Source organism: Phoenix dactylifera, unplaced genomic scaffold (assembly GCF_009389715.1).
Source record: "Phoenix dactylifera cultivar Barhee BC4 unplaced genomic scaffold, palm_55x_up_171113_PBpolish2nd_filt_p 000664F, whole genome shotgun sequence".
Taxonomy (NCBI): Eukaryota; Viridiplantae; Streptophyta; class Magnoliopsida; order Arecales; family Arecaceae; genus Phoenix; species Phoenix dactylifera.
In genome coordinates this window covers 26,592-37,810 of record NW_024068051.1, presented here as the reverse complement: position 1 = coordinate 37,810, position 11,219 = coordinate 26,592, and the positions used below count along the sequence as shown (strand labels likewise).

The 11,219-nt window shown below is 38.6% G+C and overlaps 1 protein-coding gene across 1 annotated transcript; it reads left to right on the top strand.

Annotated features, from left to right (window-relative positions):
• The first annotated feature begins 7,512 nt into the window (after positions 1 to 7,512).
• LOC103720307 (probable trehalose-phosphate phosphatase 6) lies at positions 7,513 to 10,254 on the top strand. Its single transcript, XM_008809952.3, has 11 exons — positions 7,513 to 7,936; positions 8,076 to 8,216; positions 8,333 to 8,404; positions 8,502 to 8,600; positions 8,710 to 8,763; positions 8,873 to 8,974; positions 9,095 to 9,172; positions 9,274 to 9,343; positions 9,453 to 9,523; positions 9,630 to 9,722; positions 9,892 to 10,254. Exons 1-11 carry the CDS (start codon positions 7,685 to 7,687, stop codon positions 9,970 to 9,972), a joined length of 1,113 nt encoding a protein of 370 aa, XP_008808174.1. The 5' UTR covers positions 7,513 to 7,684; the 3' UTR covers positions 9,973 to 10,254.
• Positions 10,255 to 11,219: the final 965 nt, after the last annotated feature.

The following is an 11,219-nucleotide window of genomic DNA, read 5'->3' as shown; positions in this document are numbered from 1 at the left end:
CTCCAAGGCACAACTTATGGATTTGTTACCTTAATTCACCTTCCATTTATCGATCACTTGGATTAAGAAATGTCCATTCTACATGAGAAGATTGAGTTTATCTTTTGGACATGACATTTCTATGTGTGTATTTAGCTGCTGCTTGTATTGTTCTGTCTCCTTATGCATGAGTACACAACTTGTAAAAAAGAGTTGCATTCTAAAGCTAAAAAAAAAAGAAGAAGAGTTGCATGAAAGTGAGACCCATGTCCATGCAAATGGCGGAAAGGACAACAGATTGGGCACTTGCACGGAAATTTCCGTCTGTCTATTTAGTAGCCTCATCGCAATTTTGCTTACCATGTTAACAACTCCATCGTCAAATGGTCACCCACAATATCCTTTCTTTTCCACTGCGAACCAAAAGCTACCGACATTCTTCAAGGAGTGGACCGTTACAAGGAATATTTGGATTACCTCTATCCATCTTTCCTTTGAATATTCCGACGCATGCATGCATGCATGCATAGAAAGGTAGGATGCATGCAAGAACTGCATCAAGTAGCACTAGTCTTATACATTTACGGATTAGGTTTTGCTCAAGCAATTCTTTACATAAAGATTGTTTCGAAGTTATATAATTCTCGCAAAGTTATACGGTTACGATCACTATGATTTAGACTCATCATAAAGTTGACATGCATGGCAAACAAGGAATTTCAGATCTAGCATATAATTATTTCTTATTTTTATTTAGGTATATTGGTCTAGCATTTCTTTGCAAGCAAAAAAATCAAAGCAAACAACTATACTTGTATCATGCACCAAACATTATTCTTCTCTCTCTTTTTCTTTTCTTTTTTTAATGGGTGGCATCAAACACTTCAAACTCAAAATTCATTATGGAGTGATATGAGCCCCAGGGGGTGTGGTTCTTTTCCATTGACTTGAACCTTAATCTTGCCACGAAATACTATAGGTCCAAGTTAAAAAATAAAAAACCAAAACTGCTCTCCATCTTTACTCCTCAACTAATGGACAACCTAGCCCGTATCTAGCCTAATAAAATAAAAAGAGAAAGGACGAACCCCCATGACTCGGATGATTGCGAGCTATCGGGCATCATTCCGCGGTTGAGGTCGACCTCCACTTGATGGTTGCGACTGACCCGGAACCGGACCCGGGCCGCGACCGCGACCCTCCGCCCAAATGCGACATTCCGTGGGCCACACGCTATTTCCGCACCCAACGCCATCGGAAACCATGGACCCCGCGGGGCCCACGCCCACCACCATCCTTCAACGGCCGCGATCTACGACGCCCACCCGGACCGACCCACTTACCGGTCGCCACCGACCGCGGCCCACTTGGGACCCACCCGCGCCGCTACCCGTCCGAACCCGGTCCGTTTCAAGAATCCTTGCCTTAGCCCCACGAGAGAACCTACTCGCCCAATCACATATAGCCACGTCACCCCAATCCTCGCACAAGCGCCGCCCGTGCACAGGTGTCGCCCTCCTTTCGCCACCTGTCCCGTTACGAGGTGAATTCGTGCGGCGAAAAGTAGGACGGCCATGATGCTTAGGGACACCGGAAGAAGCCGCCACGACTTTTAAAGGCCAGGGCTCTCTAATCGAGCCCTAATCAACGGGGTAACGCTTGCCTTCTGCTCATCTGTTTAGGTTTTGACCACCCAAAGAAAATATAAAATTAAAAGTTGAACGAGTTTAATATGAAGGATTAGGTGAAAAGAACTTATAAATGTAGATACCTAGACATGTGAATGACTAAGGTGGCGACGAAGGATGTGAAAGATTAGGTGGAAAACAAATTATACATATGGATACTTAGACATGTGAATGACTAAGGTGGCGACCAAGGGTGACAGCCATATATTCTTAGAATCTAAAGCATTATTTCTTGACTGATGCTCTTCATGCATGCATGTTTTTCGAGGAGAATCCGTGCCTAAAAGCTTAAAGTCTAAACTCTAAAGTAGAAGACAAGATCAAACTTGGAGGCAACAAGCACGACCAGGAACATTTGTGAGTTATTGATCTGGCATTAGTTAATTGCATGCATTCTATTTTGATAGCTTGCTTCTTCCTCAAGCAACATTTTGGCACCATTTCACAAGCAGGTGTCAGAAGGTTAGCGTGTACATTAATGCATTGTACTACAATCATCGGAAACTATGACACTTGCATGCCCTGTTCCAATCGTCATGTTCTGTTGACTGTCGACAGTTAAAAACTAGCGGTTGACTATTAGCTTGTAGTTAGACCAGTGACAAGCTTTGTAGAGCATATACAAAAGTAAGTTTAAACAGCAGTATGACGTCGCTGCATACATCATCTCTAATTTACCGAGACGAATGGTTAAATTCAGACCCCTTGTTAACCATGGTTCTCTTCCTGTAGGTCAATGATCACTGACTTTTTATAACGAAAACCTTTTTTTAAAACGATTATTGTATGATCACCCACTCCAATAGTAACACATTAGTAATTAATGGCCTACAGCAATTCTTAATTTGCTCGCACACTCTCTTCGCTTGCTAAGAGTTTGAGATACCAAACCTTGGGAAACCATGTCATTTGACACGTTCCCCTCATGTTTATATAATGATGGCTAACATACCACAAGTCCACCACTAGAAATAAGTAGAAAGCCAAATCTAGTTTGATAGATGGCAGTGAAAGCAAGGGCCTCACATAGAGAAAATGGAGTAGATCATATATTATTATATAGCCTTTTTCCGTCACTGTGGCTTGTGGAGTTGGAAACCTCACAGGAGTTGCACAAAGCTGAGCAGTCCCGTATCCCCTCTCTTTACGTTAAAAGACAGCACTTGCACCAATCTCTAACGCTAGAAAGTAGGAAGCACCATGACTAGGAGTTGGTACTTAAGGGAGGCTTGTGGTGTTTGCTAAAGAGAGGGCAGTGGAAGGAGAGGAGAACGCCGGAAGCTGGGGAGGTCAGAACTGGTCAGAAGGACGTGTCAAGGACTTGGGTGATGGCTAGGGAACCCAAGGTCCAGAACTTTCAGACAGGTGGCTCCATTGAGGAGCTTTGGGGCCTCTAAAATTATATATATACATACGACATGCCAACTATTAAACAACTTATTAGAAACACAAGACAGCCAATAAAAAACAGAAGTTGAAAATCTGGTCATGGTCTTTGCGGACAACCCTTGGTGTAAAAATTTATATATTTCAGAAAAATCTAACATGTTACCATGACATGTTCTTGGTATATATATATATCACAAGGTTTTCTTCTTTATAAATAGCTTCATATAAATGATACATTAATTTATGCCAAGATGATGAGTGATCTTGATCTGAAAGAAACAAGATTAAAAAAAGATACATTTGTGCTTCAGTAATCGTGTTCTTAACAAGTAATAATTTGTTTGTTTATATGAAAAATAAGACACGTAAATATGCACTCCAAGTAAAAACATCTATATGGCTTTATCTTGTACTTTTCAACAAGGAATAAAAATGATATGTAGTGACTACCACAAATGAGTAATATCAACCGTCCAAACCACTGAGGTATGAGCATGCATGCATGTTGTGTAATCATGCATGGTTGGCCTTCAATATTCACTCACTGTGCAAGTTAGGTCACTTTGTTTTGAAGATAGAGCAATCAGGAAGTTAGAAAAATAAACTTACTTAGCAATAATAAACACACTCATGCACCATGACCTTTTCTGAGAGGAGCTCTCATATGACTTAATGCTGATCATCAAGTGACGTATGGGTTATTATGTGTTGCATTGCAATTGTAGAGTGTGATATGAGTCTCTCATTTTTGTAATATTGAATATTTGCATGAAAAAAAAAGCCTCGCATACTCACCTCTAAAGGTGTCAAAATCCTTAGCCTCTCACTGGACTTTTTTTTAATATATACATGGACTTTTTTTTTTACCACACGACGTCCATATTGGAACTTGTCAGTGGCAAAAATGTTAGTTTACATGTGCTTGATTTGAGATTGGCATGGGAGGGTCCTCAATATTGCTTTCATTTCAAGGCATGCAAATGCAATACAAATACAATACACCTGTTTCAGACTTTGTGTGGGAAGCATGACCACGACGTGCTTGTTCATTCATGGAATTTTGCTTTGTCCACCACAAGAAAAAAATAATATGCTTGACAAAACAAATCTTCACCAAAAAAAAATCAATTTCGTCATAAAAAGATTTTAGTAATGAAAATAAATTATCATGATGCTCGTAAAAAAAATGTCGCCAAACATATATAGTAACAATAGAAATATTCCGTCAACAAATATATATATCAATTATGATAAAAATATATTCATCACCCAATGATAAAGTATTTGGTGATGATAGTTTCCATCACAAGAAATTGACAATTTCGTCATGACATGATATATTTTTTGTCACCAAAAGATTAATCTATGGTGACGTAAACAAACTTATCATTAAAGAGATTCTATTTTGTGACAATCTTGTTCGTCACAAAAGCTAAAAGAATTTCATCAATAAAAATATTCTTTGTCATTAAAGATTAATCTACGATGACGTAAACAAATTTATCATGAAAAAGTTTATATTTTTATGACAATATTATTCATCACAAAAAGAAAGAAAATTTTGTGGCTAAAAGATTCGATAAATCTGAGAGTTGAAATTAGTTGGATTCAAGCAGATATTTTTGTATGTGATTGGATTCGGATACAGGTTTTGATATACGCTTGTAATTTAATAGAAGAGAAATCAAATCTAAGATCTCTTAGATTGTTGTATGCTACTCAGCCACTATAGCAATATTGACTTTCTGATATATAATTATAGTTTATTATACTTATCTAAACTTATTCACATTATAAAAATATGCTCATTTCAAATATACTATGGTAATCCGTAGTTTAACAATTAGTTATTTTTAGATAAAGTTTAATCTTCTTCCTTTTAACAAAAAAAATATTTAACTTTGTTTTATTCTTTATATCATTTCAAAAAAAATTATTTAAAATATTTTTAAATATCAATAACTCATATATTCTAATATTTGTATATATTTTTTAAAGCTCTTTAAAAATATACAATTCATGATTATTTTTATTCATATTGCAATTAAAAAGTAATAATGGTATTTAATATTGAAAACTTTTAATTTTGTAAATAGTTTAATTTTAATATATTTTTAATTCAAATTTAATCAGATCAGTGATCTAAATCTTACTTGAATGGACTCAATATAAGTTTAATATTTAAATCTTAAACTATTATCCAGTTACTACAATTTTTGGTACCATATTTGTGGTGACAAAATTTTTTCATTAAATAGTTTTTATTACCAACAAATTAGTAACATTAATTGAAAGACAAATCATGGTTTTCGTCAACAAAATTGTAATTATCGGTAATGTAATTTTATTATTACCAATAATAGTTATAAATAATTAATTTATATATTAATTGAATGATAATTATAGTAATATTTAGTGATATAATAGCTTTTATCAACAATTGTGCGAGTTGTTGGTGACAATATTTTTTGGTTGTGGTATAGTAAAAATCTTCATAAAAAAATTTCACAAAATTTTGCGAAATTCGCATCATACATGTGATGATGAAAATTTTCTATGAAAATAATTTCTTATACTAAAAATTACTAATGATAGTTTGGTGCCAAAACTTTACTATTATCACAAAATTTGCAATCATTAGTGATACTATTATTTTTGTCATGAATGGTCATCATTGCTAAGTTCTAAATTTTCAAAATAAAAGAAGAATAGATGTCAAGAAATTTAGATCACCAAAATTCATAAATTTTTGGTAATTGAAAGTATTTTTTCACAAACTTTGCAGATTCTTAGTGATGATAAACTTTATCATAATATAAGAGCAACTTGGTGCGTTAATATTTGATAACACTATTATTTTTATAATGAAAGCAATCATAGATTATTTAGTGACCTAAGATATTTCATCACAAAATTTACTAATTCTTAATAACGATAAATTTTGTCACAATATAGCTAAGATTATCAAAAAAAAATTTCCTCCATATGACAAAAACTTCCTCCATATGAATAGTGATATATATTTTTCCGACAAAATTAATTTTTGTCATTAAAAAATTACTAACTTTTATAGTATGACGCCGAAAGTTAATTTCTATCACCAAGTTATACTTTTCTTTCTTTTTTTTTGTCATCAAATTTTTTGTCAATATTAATCTTTTTTATTGTAGTAGTCGTTTGAAGCTTAGCAAGGTTTGAAGCCTTGTTGGATTCATTCATGCATTAACCCCTACATTATTGCTGACAGTCACTTACTTTTTTCTATGAGCTGCTTGAGTTTAATCAATCTCAACCTTGATAGTGATTTAAACCAGCAATTATCATATAATAACACTATAAAGTATGATCAAAATTCTGGGTTCATATATACAATTAGACAACCATTGACGTAGTTAAAAAAACAAGCATGGGTAACTTTTTTTAGTCCAACAAACAAATCTTATGAGATTGCTTAGGTATATGCTTATGCATCCATCTACACTCTAGAGGCTTCTTTAAGTCACGGTAGATCTATCAATTAAAAATTATGAAACACAAACTCTAGAGGTTTTGTGGTACATTTCGCATTGTCGGATTAGTCACGGTCGAACGACCTATCTTGTAGTAACATAACTCCATTTTACGTATAAAAAGCTAATCACCATATTCTAAACTTGCTCCCTTGTCCAGTATCCAAAGAGAACCCTTTAACACGAATCACAAGGTGAATCCAGGCTGGAAAACAGGTGAATCCAGTCTGTTGATTTAACAAGATGGATCCCACCTTTATCATTCAATATATGTTTTGGCTTGTGTGATCAAAGGTTTCACCTATAGAGACGGCCATGATTTAATAACTGGACCATTTAGTTATTTCAATAAAAAATAGTTGCACCCTAGTTATATGAAACAAGGTATTGAGAAAAAGTCCGCGGTTTTGTGTTTCCCGGGCTGGTTGGAGCTGCCTGTTTTCCAAGCTAACCAGGGGCGTCACGGCTCAAACAACCTCAAAAAAATCGAACAAAATAAATAAAAATATAAATAATTTTTTAATTCAATTTTATATTCATATCTTATGTAAAAATATAAATAACTTTTAGGAAATAGGATAATTTGGTTGGGAAGGGGGGAAGAAAGCTGGAATCCGTATCAAGCCGAATCGCGTGATTTAGTTTTTTTTTTTTTTTTTTTTTGGGGGGGGGGGGGGGGGAAATAATTACGACGAAAATAATTTAATAATTGCGACGAATCCGTGGGTGTTTACGTGGTTAACACGTGTGGTCCTAGCGACGAAGAAGACGGCGGATAGGGTGCATACATTGCCTAGAAACCACCGTGGGGCCCATGCGGTGGCCAAAGTGGGTGCGGCCTCTCCCGTGGGCCCCCGCACGAGTCCACAATCTTCGTCTCCTTCTGGGTTCCAAACCAGTATAAATCACTCCTCGACCGCTTCACTTCTCCCCCGCCAACTCCCCCGCACCGCTCTAAACCCCCCCCCCACCAAAACCGCTTGGCGAAACCTCCCCCTTCTCGACGTCCAAAACTCCAAATCGAGCGAAATATCGCGCCTTTTCCTTCTTTTTCTCTCCCGATTACGCCTCCCCTTCCGTTCGACATTAGAGGAGAGTCTCGAGCTTTGAGGGCTCGCCATGACGAAGCAGAATGTGGTGGTGCCGGAGGCCATGGCCATCTCGGTGGCTGCCGTGGCCAACTCGTCGCCGCTCTTCACCTATCCGCCGCCGCGAAGCGGCTTCGGCGCCGGCGTCGCCGGCGGGTTTGCTCTGAAGATCAATGCCTGGGTTGAGTCCATGAAGGCCTCCTCCCCCACCCACGCCAAGGCCGCCGCCGCCCTCGCCGCCGCCCCGTCCGTCGGCGCACAGGAAGAACATGCCACCTGGATTGTGAGTTCTCTTCTCCTTATTCCAGCCTGTTTTCTCTGTTTCTTTCAGCTTGTTTCGCTGTCTTTTGATCAAAGATTCGATCTTGATAGGTTCTAATCGTTGTCGATTTTTCTTTTGTTTTTTTTTTTTTGGTGTTCAGATGCGGCACCCTTCGGCTCTGAGCAAATTTGAACAGATCATCAGCGCCTCTAGAGAGAAGCAGATTGTGATGTTCTTGGACTACGATGGAACGCTCTCTCCCATCGTCGACGACCCCGACTCGGCTTTCATGTCCGAAGCGGTGAGTTGCCCCCCCCCACGCCCTGTTTTCCTCTGTTTCTGTGGTCCGATCCGTCAATCGATTCCATTCTATTGTTAAAGGTGGGATTTTGATTGTTGTTTGCTTGTGGGAATCAGATGAGAGATGCGGTGAGGAATCTCGCTCGGTACTTCCCCACGGCGATCGTCAGTGGGCGGTGCCGAGACAAGGTACATTCCCATTCCACCCACCATCCAAAGACTGGGCCTTTTCTTCTATCTTCCTCGTTTTCTAACTTGCTTCCTTCGTGATTTGCTTGGTTCTTAGGTGTATAAGTTCGTGAAGCTGGCAGAGTTATACTACGCTGGTAGCCATGGCATGGACATCAAAGGCCCGGCCAGAGGACCCAGATACAGGAAAGCTAAGGTTGGCACTCCACTTCCTTCACAAACTCAGAAATACCAAGTCCATTACATCCCTTTCTCAGAGTTTTTCTCATAATCTTATCTATTTCTCTATCACTTGTGTGGTTCAGGCCAAGTCAGTTCTCTTTCAACCAGCTAGTGACTTCCTCCCCATGATAACTGAGGTTGGTTCCTCTTCTTTTTGGTCTCAGTAGCAAGCCTAGCCCGGAATAGCGGCAGTCCGGAATAGTATCTTTGGATGAAAGGATCTTTATGTATTATTATCTCTTTTAGGTTTATAATGTCCTGTTCGAGAAAACCAAATCCACCCCTGGTGCCAAGGTGGAGAACAACAAGTTCTGTGTGTCCGTCCACTACAGATGTGTAGATGAAAAGGTTAGAAGCCATTAAATATCCGAGCCCCCACTTCCTATTCTTTTTCCATATTTGGCAAAATAAAAAACATATCTTGTTGAATTAATGAATCCACAATCCCTTTTAATTAACTATTCGCAGAGTTGGAGCGTATTGGCTGAGCAGGTGAAGTCAGTGCTCAAGGAATACCCCAAGTTGCGGCTCACCCAAGGCAGAAAGGTGGGACCTTGGCCACCATTTCTTTGTAGGGTATACTCTCTTATTGGAGTTTATATAATATGAAAGTGACTTGGATTCTCTGGCTTCGTGACCATAATTAGGTCCTGGAGATTAGACCAACTATTAAATGGGACAAAGGGAAGGCCCTGGAGTTCTTGTTGGAGTCTCTTGGTAAGCTGGACTCTCCGAACACACATTACATCGCGTCCCTTTCATTACTTTGGCTTCATTGAATATCAAGCAGAACTCATCAATTTTGCCATCTCTTGTTTCTCTCAAGGATTTGCCGACTGCAACGACGTGTTGCCGGTGTACATCGGAGATGATCGCACCGATGAAGATGCTTTCAAGGTATATCTAATCTAGTTCTTCGTTGAAATGGGAAGGCCCTGGAGTTTGTTTTTTTTAAGTTCATTAGCTAGTGTTACCAACAGCATGTTTTGCACTTGTGTATTAGGTCTTGCGTGATAGGGGACAAGGTTTTGGTATCCTTGTTTCCAAGTTCCCAAAGGAGACAAATGCCTCCTACTCTCTCCGAGAGCCCTCTGAGGTAAGTGCTGATGAGAACTGTTCCCCGTTTACTTTCAAATGCTTTGGGATATTATGAGGGTCCACTTCACCTCCAGGACCACTTGATGGGAACGCGTATAATATTCTCATTTGTGTTTGGTATTCAGAGCGTCAGGTTGCTGATGTTGATTCCTTCAATGCTTCTATAGGTTATGGACTTTTTACTTCGCCTAGTGGAGTGGAAGCGCCTTTCTTTGAAAGCTCGGCCGAGGGTGTCAATAGGAATATGAGAAGGGCGCCCCACCACCCCTGTGAAAGCTTGGACGTGTGGGATTCGATGGAATGGGGAGCTATGTATTCCCATGTTTAGGAGGAGCAAAAACCCCCCTAAATATAACGTTACGTTTTGTACTTTAGCCTACTTTATTTCTTTCCCCTCTTTTTTTGGGTCTTTTAATGGGCTTGGAAGCATTGCAAAACTAGCTAGCTTTCTCGCCCCTACACAAGAGGCTGATGCAATCTTGTAATTACCTCTATGTGCAATAGGAAAAGAAGAAATAGCGATTGTTTTCTTTCCATAAGATTTGGGTTTTGGATGATCTTGAGTCTCAGTTTTAAATGAAAAAGACTATGGCAGGGGAATCCCTATTATATTTATGAAACTCAAGAAGCCCGTACGATTACAAATGATATGATTCTTCGGAGAACACACCAAGTTGGTTTAGCAGCGCTCATTTGATTTACTCTACTGTAATCAAACATAATCTCTCTGTCGTTTCTTTAATCGAACGTATCCGCTGAGTGAGACATAAGTGCATCGAGCTTTATATTTAAATGCACGCTATCACTAATCCCATGCGGATGCATGTTATCACCAAGATTATGTTAATTGTTTAGTTAGATGTACTTTCTGGCCTCTGGAAGCAGAGAATATTTTATGGCCGCCATATATCTAATTAATATACCAATACTAATCTTTGTATTCCATGTTGGGAGCAAACTCAGAAACACCTGTTAGTGGTCCAGGGATCAAATTAATGCATGCTTATTCTTGTTTAATCCTCCATATTTAAATCTACCAGAAAATGAAGTGTATACTTCGATTGATATGGTGGTTTAACGGCTGTTTTTAGGTGTTGAATGGATCCGCTTTGTTGACTTGTCGAACATGGTTTCGAGTTGAGACAACATTAAGAGTAAATGGCTTCATGCATGCAATATATAAATTATTCAGCTAAACAAGCAGGCCATAGATAGCTACTTTCTTAAATCTTGGACTTTATTGCTTATCTTTGGCGGCCAATGGTTTAGAGCAGGCCAACGGATTGTTGCTTTCTTAAAAATGTGAACTCTTTCCTCCTCCGACCATTCAATTTGGCTCATGACACCCTGTTTCATGTAAACCAACCCTTTACGCAGCAATGGATGAAGCCATAATTCCACTATAGATTGTTCTTGGACTTGTTATGGTCCTGCATCCATAAAGAATGACTGTTTTCGACATTAGGTCTAATGGTTGGAAAACTACCATGTGGTA